The 22,963-nt window shown below is 35.6% G+C and overlaps 1 protein-coding gene and 1 pseudogene across 5 annotated transcripts; both read right to left on the minus strand.

Moving 5' to 3' along the window:
* Window positions 1–916: 916 nt before the first annotated feature.
* LOC132638596 (mannan endo-1,4-beta-mannosidase 1-like) lies at window positions 917–2,639 on the minus strand (annotated as a pseudogene).
* An 11,059-nt stretch (window positions 2,640–13,698) lies between these two features.
* On the minus strand, window positions 13,699–20,982 carry LOC132636488 (putative F-box/LRR-repeat protein At3g58880). 5 transcript variants are annotated; one of them, XM_060353379.1, is made up of 7 exons: window positions 19,840–20,982; window positions 19,096–19,191; window positions 17,845–17,880; window positions 17,627–17,751; window positions 15,152–16,072; window positions 14,922–15,065; window positions 13,699–14,246 (listed from the first exon to the last, which is right to left on the minus strand). In XM_060353379.1, the coding sequence occupies exons 3-7, from the start codon at window positions 17,876–17,878 to the stop codon at window positions 14,166–14,168; spliced, it is 1,305 nt and encodes a 434-aa protein (XP_060209362.1). In that variant the 5' UTR covers window positions 17,879–17,880; window positions 19,096–19,191; window positions 19,840–20,982; the 3' UTR covers window positions 13,699–14,165. The 5 variants fall into 5 exon arrangements, with proteins under 5 accessions (XP_060209362.1, XP_060209361.1, XP_060209360.1 ...); XM_060353381.1 differs by lacking the exon at window positions 19,096–19,191 and adding an exon at window positions 16,238–16,303 and having other exon boundaries at window positions 13,701–14,246; window positions 19,840–20,978; XM_060353378.1 differs by having other exon boundaries at window positions 17,845–19,191.
* Window positions 20,983–22,963: the final 1,981 nt, after the last annotated feature.

A 22,963-nucleotide genomic window follows, 5' to 3' on the forward strand; every position in this document is an offset into this window, starting at 1 on the left:
CCAAATAGGAATAGTTTCTATGAAACCTTGCCTTGCGAAATTAGGTCATAGATCCGAATTTTTTTAATTTTATTTTTTCAATGTCAGGGATATTTTCGGCCACTTTTTTACTACTTAAATTGTCGAAGGACAAAAATTAAAAACCTCCGATTTGAGGGACAAAAATTAAAGACAACCCCCATATAGGGGCAATTGTGCGAATCTATATTTGTATTAAATCCCGATCACTGAAAGATTGTAACGAAAAGGTAATTCTAATGTTATAGTTGAATGCTTTGAGTTGAATTGGATGTTGGAGCATTGTTTGGTTTGAGTTCACTTAAATCTTAGATTTGTTCAACAAATCATGATATATTAGTGTCAAAAGTTAATTCTCTCTAATTTTTGTTATAGTATTATTGCTTCATTCTACTCTTAACTATCATTATATATTCTTTGATTAAAGCGTGTTTGTTGTTCAAAATTTACATCACTTCACAAATGATCTTGTAAGGAACCGATAAGATAATTGTTTGATGGTAAAGCCGCACAACCGTTCTTACAAGAAGAAATATTAACTTCCGCATAAATGTCCAATTTGTTTTAAACTTTTTTTTTTTTTGACATAAATCTCCAATTAGTTATTCCTTCAGCATAAAACATAATTTTGTACTCAAACTAAAAAACAAGAGGACAGAAACATAACATTCCTTTTTCTTGAAATAATCTATGCAATTACATTCTTCAGTTTAATCAGCTCACATGTTTGGTAACAAATATGATGTTGAATTAATACTAAAAATCAGGGACGTCAGATCACTCAAATCCACATAGAAATTGATTATTGTATAATCAGGAAAAAAAATATAGTCGTAGAACCTATTATGAAATTTATTTTCTTTCGTATGCTCCATAATGGTGATCTTCATGCCTTCACTCAATGAACCAAATGAGCCAAAGCTGTCATGGCATGAGATTGACCTGAAATTATTCCTGCAGTTGAAGGGTTTTGTCCCAAAACAATGCAATAACCATCATCATAATTCTCCATCCCTTGTGCCATGAGTTGCCATACTAAGCTTCGTGCCATGGTTCCCCCTTCTTTTGCCAAATTGTAGACATTCTTATATACACTACTCATGAATATATCTCTTGATCCTTGACCTCTGCTAGACTTTCCGAATTCAGCAAGCACTAGAGGTTTCTTTAGTATGGTTCTTGCGTCTTGCCAGGGACTTGTTATCCACTTTTCCATCCACACCAACTGTGCATCATTGCTTTGTCCGGATACCCTGAAAATACAAATAGTTTTAAGTTTTATGCACTAAAATGTAAAGAAATACCTACATTATAAAATGGTTACATGTAAATTTATATAATAAGATTTGATAACTTGATAAAGATGATGACTACTAGAATAGGTTAACCTACATTAGTCGTGAACGATTTTTTACACTATTAATGTATATATCTAAAATCCATATATTGAAATATTTTCTTGTCTATGTGATCACTAGATATCATGTTTTTTGGTAATTATCTAGTTATGATTGTCTTTCACAGGATATTGGAACCACCTCTGAGTATATAACATTTCTGGACAAGTTTAATTTGTTTCCGGTACATAATTGTGTGGTCTCTTTTGTAACTTGTCTAATTAGTCTAAAACATGTCTGAAGCTGTTTCATAGTATATAACAACGTTATATGCAAGTTTGGCGGTATTTGAATTGTTGCAGAGACATAACCCATATTATTGAGCTATAAAAATGTGATCAAAATTTAGCATTTTACCTCATAAAATTAGATAACGGATAACAATTATCTTTTTTCAGTACTATAATGCTCTTCCCTTTCCATAGCATATATTATAATGGAAACAACACGTGAATTTGTAATTACAAAAATGATGTAAATTACCATGTATGCATGGATAGTTGCAAAATCAATCTCATTGATAAGATGGTTACTTATAAAATCTGTTCCTACTTGATGATAACCAGGATTAACTTGCTTCCATTCTGGAATTGAATCACCATAAAATCCCTCCATTCCAACCTCCAACAAATGTTTGTTATCTAATGACTTCACAAAACTTGCCATTTCTTGAACCCAAGCCTGGAACGATGTTAGTAAGAAACCAAAGTTTTACAACAAATATATACGTGACATGATCCAAAGTATGTTTTACTCTATGTGTCCAATTTAACATAACTACTCTATTTTCTAGATTATCAGATATGTATATCATGGTGTTATAGGTCAATTTAACCTGAAAATGTAACCATTATTTACGTTGATAATGCACAAAGCATAAACCTTTACCTGAAAAACACGTTCATCGTATACACCGGGTGATACTTGTAATGCTCTATCACCTCCATCACCGAAAGCCCACGTGCGACAAACAGAAAGGCCAGCAGCAGATGCATCTTTAAGAACCTCAGTGACTTTATACCTCTCACTAGGCTCAGCAGCAATATGCATTAACCAATAGGAGTTGAAACCATTGAATAGAAAGGGGGATCCGTTGATTTCAAAATGGGCATCCTTAACTGTTACAAATCCCGAATTCGCATTTCTTGGAACCCTAGCTTGACATGTAATAGCTAGGAATAAGAGCAAGAACCCAAAAATACAACTCGTTCTTGTAAAAGACATTTTGTAGTTTAATTTCTAATAATGACTAGAAGATATGTGATGGGATAGAGATCATCTATAGTGTGCTTTTATAGTGAGTTGAAGATAAGAAATATTACTAAAAATAGCAAAACTTGTAGGAACTATGAAGACTTTCCTAGTGGATGGATATTGAGATTTGGGAAGTTTACCTGAAAATATTTTATTCTTAAAAAGATATCACGGGATGTTGATAGAAGACGAAGGCAGCAGTTATTTGATTAAGATAAAATGACTGGTCAGTTGAAAGATTTATATGTGAGAAAGAAAAATAATTAAAAAAAGAAAAAGAAAAAAGAAAATGAAAACGTGGAGTGGTGGTGTACTATGAGTGATGTATGCGTCCACTGGTTGGTTTTTAAGGTAATGATCACTAGATTAGATGATGAAATATGTGGGAACGCATACACAAGTAAAGGCAGTTTGAAAAAGTTAGTTAGAATTTCGACTAGCACAGTGGGTTGGTATTTGATGGTAATGTACTTAACTATCTAATGCAAAATGCAAATACATGGAGAATTCTTGCATGGGCTGCGCTAGGGCACCGTAAGAGGGTTTCATCCGAATCCCTTTAAAAAAATTAAATTATATATATATAAGGTCAAATGTGATTTTTGTGCATATATAGTAGGAGTTGGTTTTCCTTTGCTTCAAAAGTTCTAATTTGCACGTTTATTTATTTATATTTTAAATTATTTTAGTGAAATTTCTGGCTTCGTCACTAAATTCTTGCACAAATTTTCAATCTGGACGTGTATCTTGAGTAAAAAATTAAAAGTTCGGATCATTTGGTTTTGGTATTCAGTAGTCCTACATTTTTATCATTTTATTGCATGACATTGAGCCAAAAGACCTGGGATTAGCTGTTGCAGGAGTTAGAAGAGGTTGGAGACAGTGGCGGAGCCACATAGAGCCGAGGGTGTTCATCCGAACCTCCTCGGCGGAAAAAGACACTGTTTTTACAAGGTTAAAATTATTTTTTATGTATATATAGTAGATGTTGAACCCCCTTAGGCTTCTTCGTATGTTTACTTTTTTATATTTTGAACCCTCTCGGCGGAAATCCTAGCTCCGCCCCTGTTTGGAGAGGTGCGTAGAGGTAGGCCAAAGAAGACCTGGGAGAGGTGATTAGACATGACATGACACATCTTCAGCTGACTGAGGATATGACCTTAGATAAGAAGGTATGGAGGTCGAGGATTAGGGTAAAATGGTAGTGGATAACTGCATCTGGAGTGCAGTACTTATTCTTCTCTTTTCTTTTACCCTTAGTAGTACTGTAGTTGTACTCAGTTATCTCATAGTCACTTATTTTTCAATGGGTATTACTATTTGTTGTTGCATTTGTTTTGTCTCTTGCTATTTTGCATTCTATTTTTTTTTTTTTGAGTCGAGGGTCTATCGGAAACAACCTCTCTACCACATAAAGGTAGAGCTAAGGTCTGCATAAATTCTACCCTCCCCAAAGGCCCAAACCCCACTTGTGGAATTACACTGGTATGTTGTTATTATTGTTAATAATATATACTATATTAAAAGCAAGAAGGACCTTAGAAATGTTGATCGAACTCTTTTCCCTTTATTAAATGACTCTACAATAGACAAAATCGTCATTTACTATTTTCTTCAAATAAATATACATAAAATACTAATAATATATATTTCCTTTCAAAAAAAAAAAAAAAAACTGCAATAAAAAGAATCCTAAACCTAAAGCAAATTCTAAAACCTAAATAAAGGAAAGTCGTATCCATCCAAACAAACAACAATAAATTCGTTCTAAAGAGTAACTAATTTGATTAGGAACCGTTATGTTTGGTACGCATTAAAATTAAATGCAAAGATCGTAAAAGGAGTATGCACTAAATAGGATTTTGATCAATTAAAGTTCCGTCCAACAAAGAAAGATCTACACATATGTGTACCATCAATTAATTAGGATATACACACGTTCAATTTTAATTAGTATTTTTTCCAATTACAAATTATAGGTTTAGGAGCTAAATTCCTCTTTCTTTACTTCGAGTTGTGATTAGGTTTTTTCAGCCTTCTTGTAACAAATCTATATAAGTCATTATCGATTGATTCTTCATTATTCTTGTGCAGGTGAAAGAAGATTCGAGTATGTGATTGAGACTCATACCGATTTAGCTCGGATTTAAAGGCCTACTTCTTTTTTGAATTTTATTTCTATCATACATTGTTCTACTTATGTTGTTAAGGTTTTTATCATCTATTTAAATATGTGATACGTTCATGTTAATACTTATTTTGCTGGAATCATACTTATAAAGAATGTTACACCCCATAGTTTTGTATGTTGAAATTCGAGCTACCTTTTAGGAGGTATATGAGATTATATGCGTTTATCTTATGATTGTGAGGGTTTAAGTTCATATAATAAGCTGTGGAAGGATTGAAGGGCAAGTGAATCAAGGAAATTAAATTTGTTGAAACTTTGAAGAAAATATGAGGGGCAATTTTGGCCCAACTTGGAGAAAGAATATCTTTTAGTATATGAGGAGTTTTGAAGCAAAGCAAAAGCCTAGATTGAAGTTCATGAAGTCTAGTTTCCAACGCAACAAACCGCTCGTCGATAGGACATCGGAGTAGAGAGTTATGGATGTTACAAGTTAGGCCGCTATAGCAGAAAATTTCCCTGCGCGAACGTGACCAAAGGGCCATGAACGCGAAGGGCAAATTCTAGGTCGGTGGAAACCGACCGTAAACCTTATAAAAGTGGATTTACCCCCTTATTCTTCATCCAAACACCCCTCCAACCATCCAAAATATTCTGGAAATTTCCCCCAACTTCCATTCATCAAATTTTAATGCAAATTAAGTAAAATCTCCGGATTTAGGTCTGGATAGCATATAGTTGTGATTACAATATCGTATTCCGAGGAATCTTGGCTGGAGTTCAAGGTGATAATTGAAGATATTTCAGTTCTAGCGGGTGAAAGGTATGAATCTTTCCTTATTAATATTGAATTAAGCTTATTTACGGAGGAAAAGCTATTAAATGATCGTATAATGAATTTGTTAGTTGAGAAATTTGGAAAACATCGTATGGGATGTTTTATGGAATATATTGGTATGGATAATGGTGTTGTTGATGTTGGTACTGTTGTTGTTGTTGGTTGTGGTATTGTGATTTCGAGCTAGGCATATAAACGGGGGAGATGCTGCCCAAATTTCGGCTGATTTTAAATGGATTTAAATTGAAGACTTAAGACGAGCGTTTGATGATGAGCCTAAAAATAGTATGAATGGTTGTATATGTAGATTACGAGACTACGAACGATGTTAAGTAATTTGCAAGATAGGAAGTAAGTTGGAAAGTCGAGAAGTGAGTTTCCAGGTGTAGACAGACGGGACGAGAATCTTTCACAGTAGGCTGCTTTCAGGTACTAGTTTTGATTGGTGGGCTCCACTTCTTCCTGGAGAATTGCCGAGTATGGGTTGTATATGTATTTTGTGTTAAGGGTATGTCGAGAGCCCTGTCCCGACTTATGTACTTCAGTCATGTTTATAGAGGCTTTGCAGACAGATTCCTGTATACAGCTTAGTTATGTTTTGTTAGTAGATATGTTGACATTGTAGGCCCATTGTACATATATGTATGCATGATATTATGTTCATATTTAGCCTCTTCGGTCTTATGTTGTCATTCGAGACTTAGAGAGTGTAAGTTACAGCTGGGTTCGCTCGGCCCTAGTGAGGTGCAGGTGCCAGTCACACCTTACCAAGGTTGGGACGTGACAGAGTGGTATCAGAGCAGGTCTGTCCTAGGGTTGTCTGCAAGACGTGTCTAGCAGAGTCTTATTTATAGTGTGCAGTTGATACACTCAAATTACACCTATTAATGGCATAAAGCGGACGTTGTCAAATATAGTAACCCAAACAAGGTTGGGGTCGAATCCCACAGGGAATATGGAGAGAAAAGGGTACTAATTGTATGCGATACTAGTCTTTAAAGGCTTTAATCCTATTCCGAGTATTTTAAAAAGGAGATTTGGTTTGTATTTGCTATTTTGAACAATTTGGAATTTGTTTGGATTTGGAGAACCAAAGTTGTGTCCCCGCAATGATTAGACGTTATGCTATGGGTGTCAATATGATATATTTCTAATGGGCCGCGGTTATGCATGCACTTAATCTCTAATACACTTCCTAATATTTTCCAATAGTTAGAAAGTATTTCTTTTCATGGTTTTCTCAAATGCAGAAAAGTTATAAATAAGGTTGATTAAATATGCCAAGTAGAACTCGTCTTATTCCTAAGCAAGTTCATTAAACGAGGGTTCGCGCCCCAAGTCCTTGTTATATTATTTCAAATCACACCCTAGTTCATCCTTCCAAATAAACTAGGGTTTGTGCATGAACGAGTGTTTGCAACCACTTATAGAAAAATGAATATGAGAAATAATAAAATACATCACAACCCATTATATATATATATACAATGTTAGATACCCATTACATAGCACCCATCATTTTGGGTCCACAACTTTGATTAAAGAGACTACTCACACATGATGGTCTCAAAAGTAGTAAGCAATAAATGAGACATGAAGCTTACAAATGTAATAAAGATGATGGAATATAGAATCTTGTTGTCTTCACTAAGCTCCAAAAGGGGAGTATTCAATGCTCACCCACCAATGGGACTTTTTAAGTGAGTACAAAAATAAAATCTGAATGCTTAAAATGACCTAAAATGTTCTTTAAATAGCCTCTAAAAACGCGCAGCAAAAACTGACAAAATTGCCCCCGATAGCAAGATCGACGAACCGTCGATCGTTCGACGATCCGTCGATTTCTTCGTCTTTTGTAACTTCAGCCCTGTGTACCGTTCGACAGTGCCGTCGACCAGTTCGACGCTCTGTCGAGTATCCCGTCTTTTTCTCCTCTGCTGAGATATCCTTCTTGACGACACCACCGGCGAAACATCGATCAGTTCGACGCTTTGTCGAAGTCTCCGTCCTTCGTCGTCTTCAAATTTGTCATCACCGGAAAATCAGGATTATCGACGATTCGAAGGACGGTTCGTCGATTGATCGACGGACCGTTGATTCTCATTTTTGGCAACTTTTTCTGTTGTTCTTTGCTTTTTGCTTTTGGGCCATTGTTTTCCTAAAACACAACAAAACATATTAACGAGAACCAGACTTACTTGAAAACAACCAAGATTCATAGTAAAAAGGCGTCGAATGTGCCACAAATCTGTGGCACATCAGCAGTGCACCACACCTATAAACAGGAGGCTGCAAGGCATTTAGGAAGATTTCCTTTCTTTCCTACCTGAGATCGTGCGATCGAACCATGTTATGAGGATTCTTTTTTTCCTGACCATATGTTATGATTTCAGTAATGCCTATGAAGAGAAAGGCAACAGCGGCCCAGAAGGACAAGGCAGTGGCCGGAAGAAGGAGTGAGAGGGAGTTGCCAGTAGACATAGAGAAAGGCGGGTCCCAGAATGACGTTTCATCCCGGACCTCTTATACCTCAACCGCTCCAGATGAGTATACAGGGAAGCTAGTACCCCAATTTCACCACCTGATGCCTCGGGTCAGAAGGTACGAGAGGCCATTCGGTTGTTGACTCAGATAGTAGCCGCTCAGGCTCAGTGGTAGGGTACAGGTTACGGTGAGAGCCATTAGTGCCAGAGTCTGAGACTTTCTTAATTTGGGCCCTCCAGAGTTCTTTGGGTCAAAACCAGAGGAGGACTCACAGAATTTTATAGACAAAATGCTGATAACGTTGCGAGTGATGTATGCTTCAGACGCCGAATCAGTAGAGTTAGATTCCTACAGATTACGAGATGTGGCTGTGTAGTGGTCTAATGCTTGGATGTCTTCCAGAGGGGCTAATGCACCTCCACCCGTGTGGCAAGAGTTCGTAGATGCCTTCGACATTATTGACTCTTAGGCAAGGGAACAGAAGTGTGCGGGAGTATAGTCTCCAGTTTAACTCTTTAGCTAGGTATACTCCCACTATTGTAGCAGAAATGGAAGACCGAGTGCACCGGTTTGTGGCGGGACTCGAGCCGCATTTAATTAATGAATGTTCCACAACTACTTTACTTGACGGTATGGAAATCGCCCGTAGCCAGGCATATACTCAGAATCTAGAAAATCAGAAGAGACCGCAGTATGAGGATTTGAATGAGGGTCAGTCTAAGAGAACTAGATCTTCTAGTCAGTTAGAGGATGTCAGGGGTAGTTTTAGGCCCCCATTTTCAGCTACTAGTATTCCTTCTCCATCGCGGAGTCCGCGTTATGAGAGGTCGACTTATTCTGAGTTAGGTCAGAATTCGAAGGCTTCGGGTTTTCAGCACCGAAGAGAATCAACGCAGATGAGGATGCCCCCTCCACGATGCAGTCAGTGTGGTAGAGTACATTTTGGACGATGTCGTCAGGGCTCTGATGTATGTTATACATGTGGGGTTTCAGGTCACTATATGAGGGATTTCCTGATGAATGATAAAAGTGGTATGGCTCGGCCCACTGGATCAGTAGCAGCTTCAGCTTCCTCGGTACACTTCCCAGAATGAGGCCCTCAGACATCAGTTAGCAGAGGCAGAGGTAGAGGTGGAGCGTCTAGCTCTGGCAGTGGTCAGAACCGTATATATGCTTTGACTAGGCATCAGAATCAGGAGCAGCTACCCTATGATAATACAGGTATATTTACTAGTTATGTGTGGTTAAAAAGTTATTATTACTTACGGTAGCCGGTATGGTATTGTGTATTTTAGATTGCTGTGTCACATGTTGGTAATATTATAGTTACCGAGGAAACTCTGCAGAAATTTCCATAGAGATCCCTAAGAGGTTAACATTCGAGGACGAATGTTTTTAAAGGAGGGGGGGGGGGGGGAGTGTTACACCCCATAGTTTTGTATGTTGAGATTCGAGCTACCTTTCAGGAGGTATATGAGATTATATGCGCTTCTCTTATGATTGTGAGGGTTTAAGTTCATATAATAAGCTATGGAAGGATTGAAGGGCAAGTGAATCAAGGAAATTAAATTTGTTGAAACTTTGAAGAAAATATGAGGGGCAATTTTGGCCCAACTTAGAGAAAGAATATCTTTTAGTATATGAGGAGTTTTGAAGCAAAGCAAAATCCTAAATTGAAGTTCATGAAGTCTAGTTTCCAACGCAATAAACCGCTCGTCGATAGGACATTGGAGTAGAGAGTTATGGACTTTACAAGTTAGGCTGCCAAAGCAGAAAATTTCCCTACACGAACCCGACCAAAGGGCCGCGAATGCAAAGAGGAGTAGGGATTTACCCTTCGCGAACGCGACCCAAGGCTGCGAACACGAAGAGAAAATTCTAGGTCAGTGGAAACCTACTCTATAACCTTATAAAAGGGGATTTACCCCCTCATTTTTCATCCAAACACCTCTCCAACCATCCAAAATATTCTGGAAATTTCCCCCCAACTTCCATTCATCAAATTTTAACGCAAATTAAGTGCAATCTCCGGATTTAGGTCCGGATAACATATAGCTGTGATTATAATATCGTATTGCGAGGAATCTTGGCTGGGATTCAAGGTGATAATTGAAGATATTGCAGTTCTAGCGGGTGAAAGGTATGAATCTTTCCTTATTAATATTGAATTAAGCTTATTTACGGAGGAAAAGCTATTAAATGATCGTATAATGAATTTGTTAGTTGAGAAATTTGAAAAACATCGTGTGGGATGTTTTATGGAATATATTGGTATGGATAATAGTGTTGTTGATATTGGTCCTGTTGTTGTTGTTGGTTGTGGTATTGTGATTTCGAGCTAGGCATATAAACAGGGGAGATGCTGCCAGAATTTCGGCAGATTTTAAATGGATTTAAATTGAAGGCTTAAGACGAGCGTTTGATGATGGGCCTTACAATAGTATGAATGGTTGTATATGTAGATTATGAGACTACGAACGATCTTAAGTAATTTGCAAGACAGGAAGTAAGTTGGAAAGTCGAGAAGTGAGTTTCCAAGTGTAGACAGACGGGACAAGGATCTTCCACAGTAGGCTGCTTTCAGGTACTAGTTTTGATTAGTGGGCTCCACTTCTTCCTGGAGCATTGCCGAGTCTGGGTTGTATATGTATTTTGTGTTAAGGGTATGTCAGGGGCCCTGTCCCGACTTATGTACTTCAGTCATGTTCATAGAGGCTTTGCAGACAAATTCCTGTATACAACTTAGTTATGTTTTGTTAGTGGATATGTTGACGTCGTAGGCACATTGTACATATACGTATGCATGATATTATATTCATATTTAGCCTCTTCGGTCTTATGTTGCCATTCGAGACTTAGAGAGTGTAAGTTACAGCTGGGTTCGCAGTAAGGTGCTAGGTGCCAGTCACGCCTTACCAAGGTTGAGGCGTGACAAAAGAAAATAGAAAATTGTTTGCAAAATGAAAATTGCATGTATTTTTATAAATATTTATCGTATTTTCATTTATGTTGAATGATAGAGTCTACTACTATTGGAGTGGTTGCGAAATTGAGAAGATCGAACTTCAAAGTTCGAATTTGTGGAAAAAAATTTGTAACTACAGGTAACTTAATTTTCTTCATTATTTATCTATTACTAAATTTTTTGCTTATCTGCTTTTGATTTTTATGCCATCATATTCGCTTTCGGGTATATGATGCCTGAATGCTGAAACCGACCTTCCATTTCATTACGTACTTATTTGGTTGAGACTTGAGAGAGTTTAATTTATGTTGGATTATTTATTGTTTTGTGATGACTATATATTTCTTTTGTTCTTTTTCCTCTAAATTGTAGGATAAGAATCATGCACGGTTATCTTTTTTGTTTTGTTTTTATATTTGGTTTGATTTAACCAATCAACTATCCTAATTCCTGCCTATGGTTGAAGATAAAAAACCATACCAACTTCACATGGATACAAATACTTACAGTTATATCTTTACAAAGTGTAATGCATTAAGCTCTCACCAATTAGTATTATTACTTTAATCAACCGTAACGTTAGTATCTTTAACTTGTTTATCCTAGGATTCACTATTCGGTTTTCAATTACTGAGTTTTTCATGATCTTTTTGTAGAATTTTTATGTCAAGTATTAGACACATTCTCAAGGTACAATGCTATTATATTTTGTTGGATTCGTAGAAAAAGGGTGGATTATTCTCAAATGATAATATGTGAAGTTCTTTAAGGTTGAATGACCAGAGAAGTAGAGATGATCGAATGTACTTTTGTCACTTAAATAAATGTTATATTTATTTTAACGTCTATTGCTACTTCATATACTTAGCCTTTTTGTGTATATTTTTTTATTGTTGGACGCAACAGACACTAAATACAAGTAATAATAATAATAATATAATGTTTTATTCCCACTTTTGGGAAATCAGAATCTGCAATGCAGTAACTTTTATTCATATTTATTTCCGTCATTTGCACTTTCCCTCTTATTTAGCACGTTTCCTTTTTATCTATATAATAATAATAATAATAATAATAATAATAATAATAATAATAATAATAATAATAATAATTTTCTTTCGCTCTGTTTTCTTTGAGAATAGTCGAAGTGGTAAGATGATCTTTCTTAAGTTACAGTATTGATAAAAGATGGTAAATTGATAATTAATAGGAAAAAACTTACTAGCTTTATATAAATAAAATAGAATATTGTCGGTTTAAACTTCTTTTTTCCCCCTCAAAGAAATGGTGAAAGTTTCATCGACATATTGCGAAATTTTATATTCCTTAATTTAGTACAAGTGCAGGCATCAGACATTTGACATAAGTAGTGACTAACTTTCAATTTTCAAGTTTTCATTTGCTTCTTTAGTATAGTTTCAGCACTTAATTTATACTCCGTCCATCTCAAATTAACTATCGTGATTACTAAAAAGTAGTTGTCTCAAATTATTGTTGTTTTAAAAGTTTAAGACAAAATTAATTATTTTTACCATTTCACGCTTAGTAGTTATTGTTTGTGAAGACTACAAACACCTCATGAATTATGGTATGATGTTATGATTGTTCAAATACCACTGAATGATAAAATAGTTAACCCCCCCCCCCCCCCCCCCCCTCCCCCCAAAAAAAATTAATATTCCTTAAGAGACATGTAAAAGAGAATCAGGACGAATAATTTTTTACGGAAGGATTATGAGATTTAAGGGGTGCCTCACACCTCCGTAGTTAATCTAACCTCCAAACCCAAACTTTGTTTTGGCAAGTATTATGGAGTCACACATTTTTCAAGAGAATTTTGATCAAAATTACATTTGAGTTTTCAAAATTGATTGGCTAAGTGACCCAACACATTTAGTTTAATTACTCTTTATGTTGGAGGTGACTAAGAGTTATTCTCAAAAGCTCTTCAAATTACCGGCCAACTTCATCCGGTTATTATTATATATTTATTTAAAAACCCATAAACTTCAAATTCTGGATCCGCTTTTGATTGGAGGACTACGTTGATGAATCCAGTAATCTAACATATCTCACTGTTATCAGGGATGACTGTTGCTCTTTGTATCTCCCTTGTTGAATGACGATACATGCTACTTGAGGAGAGAAACACATTATTTGTCTGAAAATGATGAAATTAAGAGTTCATCTTTGGAATGATGATATATGATTGTCGGAATTCGTACCTTCAGCTAGCTAGTTGATGCTTAGCTAATTACTAGTTAGTAAAGTTATTCAGACTAGTAGTTTTAGACATTTTGTATAACCATCAACTGTAACTACAGGTAGGAACAAAATGTAATTTGGTTTGGATTTCATGTAGTCGCAAAAAAAAATGACTTCCTGGGTGTTAGTTAACCATTATCATTTAAAAAAAAAAAAAAACCATTATCATATTATGTTTTTTTGGTGGTAGGGTGTTTTGAGTGGGTTGTCTCCCTCGATCTTTTCTAAAACAAGTAATGAAAGGGAAGCCCGGGGTTAAAGCACGGAATAGGATTCTTGAACCGCGTTACAACCAAATAGAGTGCAAAATAACGAGTTTAGACAATGAGTCTGAGGGGAGAATCAAGCTTGAAAGGAGTGGACAAGCATAGGATTAATAGTGAATGCAGACCCCGATATGAGATCAATGACTTAGAGTAAAAGAAATATGTCGAGACAATGTCTAAAATGTGATGACTGAGTCAAACTGAGCACACGTAGACCAATTTACCTGATCTCCTAAGGTAATATAGTAACTCATGGTATTTAATCCCATTCCTTGCCCAGCAATTGGATATCTTAATTGTTGGTGGTAACATAATGAAATACAGTGACACATCAACACTATAGAATAAGGTGAAAACAGCAATTCGCCACTTGACAATTAGCTTCTTGTACATCTACATACTTCATACTTAATTAAAACTGATGTCTACCTACAACGACCCGTGTCAACAAAGAAAATCATGTGCTTGAATGTTAATGCACTTCTAAGAATAAATAGAGCAACTTCAATCTCTGATGTTGATCCATAAAATCCACCCAATGTCACTTCTTTTAGTTTAGTGTGACATATAGGAGATAAAGGAGGCTCTCTACTTCCTCTTTGTTTCGTGCTCTTTTCTCTACTTGTGGTGCCTGAGATCAACATATTGCTAAATAAGAAAAGCTTCAAATTAATCAATTTTGGTTAAGTGTTTGGTTCAGCTACCAGTAGGGAGACATTCTGCAGTTTATAAAGCAAGGGATAAGATACAGTTTCCTAATCTTTGCAACCAATCTTGAAGACTTACAGTGTGCCAACTAAACTGATGTGACACTTTTGTTATCAAATGTCGTCTTTGGCAAAATTTTCAGCACAAATCAGTCACATTAACCAAATTAAACAAAAAAAAATTGTCGAAAATGATAGTCAAAAGAATTGCACTATCTACAAATACCAATTGTAGGTATGACCATTCAAACTTACTCAAAGTTGACAGTCTTCTAGGACTACAAGTCAAATGATTGGAAAAAATGGTCATATGATTCTTTTTGTTACCACAAAATGATATTTCCATCAACTTTGCATCTATGTAGCAGTTCTCTGAAAGGTATTTTCTCTCATGCAACAAACTAAACGCTCATATACTTGACTTATTGGAAAATAATAGTATTACTTTCCCTAGCATACATATAAAAGACCAAGCAGAGGATATCTAGAATATCCAAGTATTAAAAAAAAAAAAAAAAGAATTGTAACCTTTGCATCTTCTTAATGCCATCAATTTGTAATTCTCTTACTTCATAAAGAAATGAATATGGATAACTCACCGTCAAATTCAGATATTGAAGAAGAGGACAAGCACCCAAGAGGAGGGAAATATTGAGTATGTCAGAGTCATACAAGTCGAATAGTGACAAGCTTAACTGCCTAATGTTTCTGAACATCTTCATATCGATTGGTACACATTTTATCTGAAAAGAAATAGCTCAATTGATTAGGATATCCCAAAAAACCAAAACAAAAACTTTAAGAAGAAACGACATTGTCAAACTAATACCTCATGACCACATCTGACTGCTAAAGATTTAACCTGAGCAGGTAAATCTCTCGCAAAATCACCGAAGATGTATGACATTGTTTCAGCTTTAGAAGGATGAATTGTTACATTTTCCAACTTGGGAACAAACGAGAAAATGAATCTTACGTTGTCAAAACAGTGAAAATCAAGTGCACGAAGATTTGCAGCCTGAAAATCAATCTCTTTCACTCCACCACAAATGTGAAACGTAACATCTGTTACTGTACTGGAAAAGCGTAGCTTATAAGGAAGGTTACAAAGTTTAAGAGTTAATTGCTTAAGGTTAAAACAAGAGGACAGAATACCCTCTAGCTGTCCACTTGCTAACAAAACAGCCGTCAGAGAAAGGGTCTCGAGGGACCTAAAACAAACTTCGGAATTTAGTTGCACAGTGCAATGGTACAAATCCAAATGCTTCAATAAAGAAGCTTGAGACAGAAGCTCAAGAGCAAATCTAAACAACCTATCGGGGGAGTTGAGGGGGGTGGTGGTGGTGGTGGTGAAACTTACGGAAACAGAACCACAAATAAAGGAAAGGCATAATCTTTCAACGCCTAACCCTGAAATAGAACGCATCCAGTGCTCAAATTCACAAGATAACTCTCTCCCAAAGCAAAAGGTCATATTAATGTGAGGCACTCTACTACCTGAGTAAAGTTGTAATAACATATTCACTCCCTTCAAGAATCTTTGTTGATAGTAAGAACAACCATGGTGATCGTCAAAAATACCAACCCCGAACATGGCAAGGCAATCAATATTTAGTTTAGGCATAGAGGCAAAACTATATCTCCATCTTCTAGATAAAATGCTCGTCATAACAGCATCTTTTACTGTCAAATTTCCAAGAATGCGAGACAAAACATCATCTGGTAGCTGACGGAAGTAGTCCTCATCAACCTAAAGCGCCAGCAAAAATCTTTAAGGATAAAATTTATAAAAGTCATATTATAAGATTAAGAAAATGAACTACAGCTGGAGAAGTGTATGGACCTTCCCCAGCTTATGGGGAAAAAAATTACTAGGAGTATTAGTTATGTAGAAAAATGTGTATAAATATCATACTTTTTGTTTCTCTATTACAACCTCTACTCCCAAAGGTCTCTTCCCTCATCCCACGCCTTTAATGTCCTGCCAATTTAGGGTTTTTTTAACTTCCAGAATTTGCCTCAACATTTTTAAAAAATAAATAGAGAGAGAAATCTAATGATAAAGTACACCAAATTAGAAAAAGAAGGGCACGGCTTCATTAGTGTTTACCAATTTGTCGCGAGAAAGAGTCAAAGACAACATAAAGATCAGATTTTGCAAACCATAAACAACCCTGCCTCAGTGCCAAACAAGTAAGGGATCTAGCGGAACGTGTATACAACAAAAACATACCCAGTGTAATCCCACAAGTGGGGGCTGGGGAGAGTAGGGTGTACGCAGACCTTCCCCCTACCTTGTGAATGTAGACCTTACCCCTACCTTGTGAATGTAGAGAGGTTATTTCCAATAGACCCTCGGCTCAAGGAAAACAATTCAAAGCAGTTTAGAAAGGGGATATACGGAAGTGAAGGAGCCATGACAAATAATAAGGAAAGCAAGACATAACACTATCAAAGAAAGAAGTAGCAAAATAATGTGATAACCGAAGTACAACAAACAACAGATAGTAACAGAAAATCCAAGATGAAGGAACTACGAGAGTACTACTACTAGTGGAAACGAGATACGGTGTTCCAAACTACCACCAAGCCTATCCCACAACAAAAGTGAGACAACACGCAACCACCTACTAACCGTCTACCCTAATTTGCGACCTCCATATCCCCCTATCTAGAGTCATGTCCTCGGTCAGCTGCAGATGCGCTATGTCCTGTCTAATCTAACAGAATGTGTATGTCACGTATAAATAACATGCTTTTCGTTTCTCAATTACAATTTCCACTCTGAAAGATTTCTTCCATCCTCCTACACCTTTAATTTCCTGCCAATTTAAGGCTTTTTGATCTTTTTTTTTTTTACTTCCAAAATTTATTTGATTCAAATTAAACAACAACATACCCAGTGTAATCCAACCGAGTGGGGGTTTGGGGAGGGTAGAGTGTACGCAGACCTTACCCTACCTCGTAGAGATAGAGAGGATGTTTTCGATAGACCCTCGGCTCAAGTAAAACATTTTCACAGCAGTTTCAAAAGGGGGATACGGGAATAATGAAAGCATTAACAACAACGAAATAATGTGATATGAAAAGAAGTATATAGCATTCGGGAAAAGACAGTAACGATAACGACGGGAAAAAGACAGTAACGACAACGACGGGAAAAACGATAATCGAAGCACAAGAAAGTTGCTTCAAATTAAACAAGGAGGAAATCTGATACAGTACTCCAAATTAGAAAAAAAGAAAGACACGACTTCATTAATCTTGCCAATCTGTTGTCATAACGATCAGATTTTGCACATACCTCTGCCGAAGATTTCACTTTGAGATTTTTAACTGATCGAGATATCCTTTTTGGTCTCCCGTAGAAATAATTTATCAAAAAAGCGATTCCTCCCAATGTCAACAATGGCAAAATAACTCGTCCTCCTGACAACAAAGGATATTATTTTATTATTTAAGCAAATAAAAGACAAAAAAAAACATCATATACAAAGCTCAATCATGGAAGAAAGGGTTTACCGGGAATGTGTATGACTCGATCAGCAATCGCCATATCTGTTTATTAACACCACAAACAGTGGAGGAGGGATTCAAAATATAAAGAAGTAAACATATGAAGAATCCAAGTGGATACATAAAAAATAGGGAAAACTACACTAAACGCCCCTATACTAACACTTAGTTTCAGTCACACCCCATGCATTTTCTAAATCAAGCACTTACTACCCCTGTATTATTGAAATCCTACACATAAATTAACACTGTTACTCAGTTAACATTTCTTGTTTTCTTCATTTTATACTTTAATATATAAACAGTGTTGCCCCTATAAAAAAAAACAGAGACAAATCACTGGCTAAAGTGTGCTCAAATCCCTTGTATAGCAAATATGAGTCTAACTTCTTTTGAGAACTGTCATGAATCAGTAGCCTAAAGATCATTGCCCACCCGAAGGGTAGCGGCTGCGGGTTCTCTTGTCAAAAAAGAAAAAAGAAAAAAAAAACATCATTGACCAAGGAAGATCTCCATGTTTGTCTAATTTCTTGCTAAAATCATTATAAGGGGAGCACATATCTGAAAGCATATCCACTCATTAAAAGTTTAGCATTTGAATGCTGGTTACTTTTCAATTTTAACCGAAGAGACTCCACTCATTTGCTGGAATTGTAGCTTTAGTTGATGATTTAGTCACTTCCTTCTGTCACCTTTCATTCAACTATCATATACTCTCAGAGTCCGAATTTAAGTTTCATATTTTTAGTTTGTCCCAAAAAGAGTACCCCTTTTTATATTTAGTAGGTATACAATTCAAACATCATACAGGATAAGTTTATAACCACAAGATTCAGAGGACATTTTGGTACATTATAGACATATTTAATTTAAGACCACAAAATTCAAGAGTTTATCTTTGTTTGTTAAACTCCGTACCTAGTCAAACAAAGATACTGAAATAGGAACGTAGGAGATATTTTTCATTGGTTCTGGTAATAACATTTGCCTCTTTACATTTTCACCTAAAGCATCTTCATGTTGGACAGGACTAAAAACAAAACAAAAATATCCAAAAATATTTTCTAATTGCTGCTTTAGTATTCATTGTCACACCCCTTTTTTTTTACAAAAGATTTGTATTTTAAGTTCAAAAGGGATTTCAATAAAGAAAGTGACAAAATGTGTTTCGAAAAGGGATTATTAGAGTTTAAATCAATGTCTAAATTACCAGAGTCCAAAAATAAAAGGAAGTGCGAGAAAGTAAGCCTGCACTACCTAAAGCTTCCTATTCTATGTTTCACCCGACATCCCGGTGTCTTGTCCCCGAACAGCCTTCATTGTTACATTTGTTTTCTTCCAAGACACCCCACCCTGGAAATGAATACATGACATTGGAAGTGAATAAAGCGTGCAAGCAATTAAATGGGCCTAAAGTTTTGCTTACCAACCCTGTAGCGGCCCAAATAATAATGCATAAGCAGGAATTATGTTAAGCCCCATCCCAATTAATTTAGGGGAAAGATAGTCCATGCCCCTGAAAACAAAATAATTACCCGTCCATACCCCCTTACTTTCATGCCCCAAAATTATGATACCAACATGGTATCACATATGACTTCTTTCATATGGTATATTTCTTTAAAAAAATCTTATGATATCATCATCTTATCTTATATAAATATACTGAGATGGTAGAAGGGTTTTGGGTGAGGGGTATTCAGGTAAATATTTTTGTCCGGCTGGTAAAAGCGAAATTAGTTTAGGAAGGGGCATGGACAGGTACATATTTTGCATTTGAGGGATATTTTCTGTTGTTTTCCCATTAATTTATTAAACAAACCAACAGCCCATTCAATATCCATCAACGAACAGTGAAACAAACCCATTTTTTATATTTCATTAAGCTAATTTCAAATCAAACAACCAACTCAAGTATAAAAAGAGCAGGCAAAAGTCAAGGATTAAAGCATGTAATGAAGCAAAGATAGAAACAGGTTAAGTTAAAAAAAAAGATTGGACCTTCAATGAAACTGAAGCTGCGTTTAGGCACTTTACTAAGCAATATCCATTGAATGTGCCATTGTGTATGTATTGATTGTGAGAGTAAAAAGTGTATATAGGTGGCTGGTGTGCCCAAAATGAGTGACAATTGTGTGAGAATTTCTCTCCAAGAAACAAACTGAGAGTGACATGTGTAATGGAGACAAAAATTATGATGAGAGGGAATCTTGTTGAGGTGGCAACACTTGATTGGATCGTGTTTCATTTTTTTTTCCTTGAAAAAGGTGTGCGAATTTTTGTAGATTTTTCTGTTCTTTAAAAAAAAAATCCCTTTTTGGATTCACTACGCATGAGACTTTTTTTTTTTTTTTTTTTGGAATTTTCATTTTTGGAACAAATTGGATAGGATCAAGGAATTTTTTTTTTTTTTAACACTCTAATATTTCTCTGCAAGTCCATCCCTCACTTCTTTTCCTCAAAAGCCACTCAAAAAGGAATTAGTCCGCCAAATGACCATATTACCCTCAAAGATGCAACAATTAGCATGTACGAATGCTTCAATGTCTCCTGGGCCGTGGGTCTATGTTGACATAATATGGACAAGTCTCCTATAAAGAAACACGATATCTAGCACCGATTCTGCTAGATCCAAATGACACAATGCAATAATGATGTCATAAAGGCTGGCCTAAACTGAGGCTAACTAACAAGGTTGTTATAGTAAATTAGGGCTAGGCTAGTTTTGTTCTGCCATTGATTTGCTTTGGTCGGCCCCGTGGCCGTGGCGTGATATGGCAAATCTTTTGTAGGGATTTACTTTTTTTTTTTTTTTTGTGTTGCAAGGTTAGTTTAATGTCTTAATACTCCAACTATTTTTAACATGGTTAAGTAAAAGTTAGTGTAAGGGTAGTAAGGGGTCGTTTAGTTCTTGGGATAGAACATTTTGTACTTTTTTATTTCTTGTTTGGTTACTAATCTTGAAATAAGTTATACTAGGATTAGAATTAATATTGGGATAAGTTGTTTCTGCCAGATGTTGGAATAATAGTACCGTGATTAATTATTTCTCGATAAAAATAATAAAAATGCCAAAAATCCCCTGAGGTCCCTCAAATCCTTTTTCTACAAAATAAGGTGGAGGATGTTTTTGTAAATAAACAACTTCTTAGAAATTATGCAATGCGTTGTTATTTTTAATATCACAAATCAAACAGCCAATAATAAATAAAACCCGGATAACTAATTCCAGTATAACTAATCACATCATAACTAATCCCAGCATAACATGTCTTCAAACCAAACGATCCCTCGGGGGGTGTGGCCCAAACTAAGTACTAGTATAGTGGTGTTTAGCGTAGTTTAACCTAAAAAATATTCATATATATATATATATATATATATATATATATATATATATATATATATACACTTTAAGTTTTCGACGATAAACTATCAAAAAACACTACTAAAAACACAACAAAAATCGACCGAAAAAAATTAACTGACTTTTGGACCAGTCTAAATTAGTGCCTTCAAGTTATTTTTAATATCACAAATCAAACAGCCAATAATAAATAAAACCCGGATAACTAATTCCAGTATAACTAATCACATCATAACTAATCCCAGCATAACATGTCTTCAAACCAAACGATCCCTCGGGGGGTGTGGCCCAAACTAAGTACTAGTATAGTGGTGTTTAGCGTAGTTTAACCTAAAAAATATTCATATATATATATATATATATACACTTTAAGTTTTCGACGATAAACTATCAAAAAACACAACAAAAATCGACCGAAAAAAATTAACTGACTTTTGGACCAGTCTAAATTAGTGCCTTCAAGTTATTTTTAATATCACAAATCAAACAGCCAATAATAAATAAAACCCGGATAACTAATTCCAGTATAACTAATCACATCATAACTAATCCCAGCATAACATGTCTTCAAACCAAACGATCCCTCGGGGGGTGTGGCCCAAACTAAGTACTAGTATAGTGGTGTTTAGCGTAGTTTAACCTAAAAAATATTCATATATATATATATATATATATACACTTTAAGTTTTCGACGATAAACTATCAAAAAACACAACAAAAATCGACCGAAAAAATTAACTGACTTTTGGACCAGTCTAAATTAGTGCCTTCAAGTTCATGCTGCAGCAACTGAATTTCAGCCTCAACAGTTTCGAATTCAACAGGGAATGAATATGAAAATCACGAAAATGACCATTTTTTTTAATTTTGCATCATTTCTTTTTTTTATTATTTGTATTTCAATTTTACCTTCGTGAATTTTTTTTTTTTTAAAAAGAGTGGTTTCATTATTTTGAAAGAAACAAAAGAGGTTAGGGCGTGAACATAGAAAAGAAAAAGGTTATGGTGCAAAATCACAAAATAAGATATACGTTAGGAGGGAAAAATGCGACGAACTCATAAAGAAATGAATAGGTTAGGGGGCAAATTATAAAAATTAAGAGGACATGGTGCAAAACGCTAAATGGTGCATTGAATAGGGGTGTGAAATGTATAGAGATATTAGAATGTTGTACACCCTTGATAAGACAATCCATGACTCAAGTTCATGAATGAAGTAAGTTATAACTCCGTTGTGACTTTTTAATCAAGAGAATAGGAGTTATGAAAGACTTTAATAAAATGTACGAGTTAAAGAAGGTATAGAGTTGCATTATGCTTGTATTAAAGGGAGTGACTTGAAATAATTCTACAGACTACATTTGAGAGTGGGATCTTTTAGAAGCTAATAAACAAAAAGGGATTGTCAAAAGAATTACATACTAAAAAGGAATTGTTTGTGAATTGTGCTGCGGACTGCTGTAGTTTTCACGGACAAGTTCTAACGTCTGTTTCCTACTTTAAAAAGAAAAAAAAATTAATTGTAGTTTGCAAATTAATAATTGAACCCCCATTAATTTTTTTTAACAGTTGGCATATTAATTTACAAACATATAAGAAGTTCACAATTGCAATCTGTTCCCTTTCCATTGCAAGTCTGAAGTACCAATTATGCATCTGTTGATATGGGATAAGAGGCTTCGGCATTATCGTATTAGGTGAAATCCGTACTCAAGTTGGATTCCGTAACCGGGAGCTCAGAGAGGCTGGGGGATCCCC

The sequence above is a fragment of the Lycium barbarum genome, chromosome 4, assembly GCF_019175385.1.
Source record: "Lycium barbarum isolate Lr01 chromosome 4, ASM1917538v2, whole genome shotgun sequence".
Classification (NCBI taxonomy): Eukaryota; Viridiplantae; Streptophyta; class Magnoliopsida; order Solanales; family Solanaceae; genus Lycium; species Lycium barbarum.

Excerpts from the sequence above, each read along its gene's own strand:
- LOC132636488 (XM_060353376.1), bottom strand. The coding sequence starts at position 20,086 with ATGAAACACGATCCAATCAAGTGTTGCCACCTCAACAAGATTCCCTCT. Across the intron at positions 17,752-17,844 it reads TCGAGTCATACACATTCCCG|GAGGACGAGTTATTTTGCCA; the intron begins GTAAACCCTTTC and ends CTTTGTTGTCAG. Across the intron at positions 16,073-17,626 it reads AAGTGAAATCTTCGGCAGAG|GTTGATGAGGACTACTTCCG; the intron begins GTATGTGCAAAA and ends CTGGCGCTTTAG.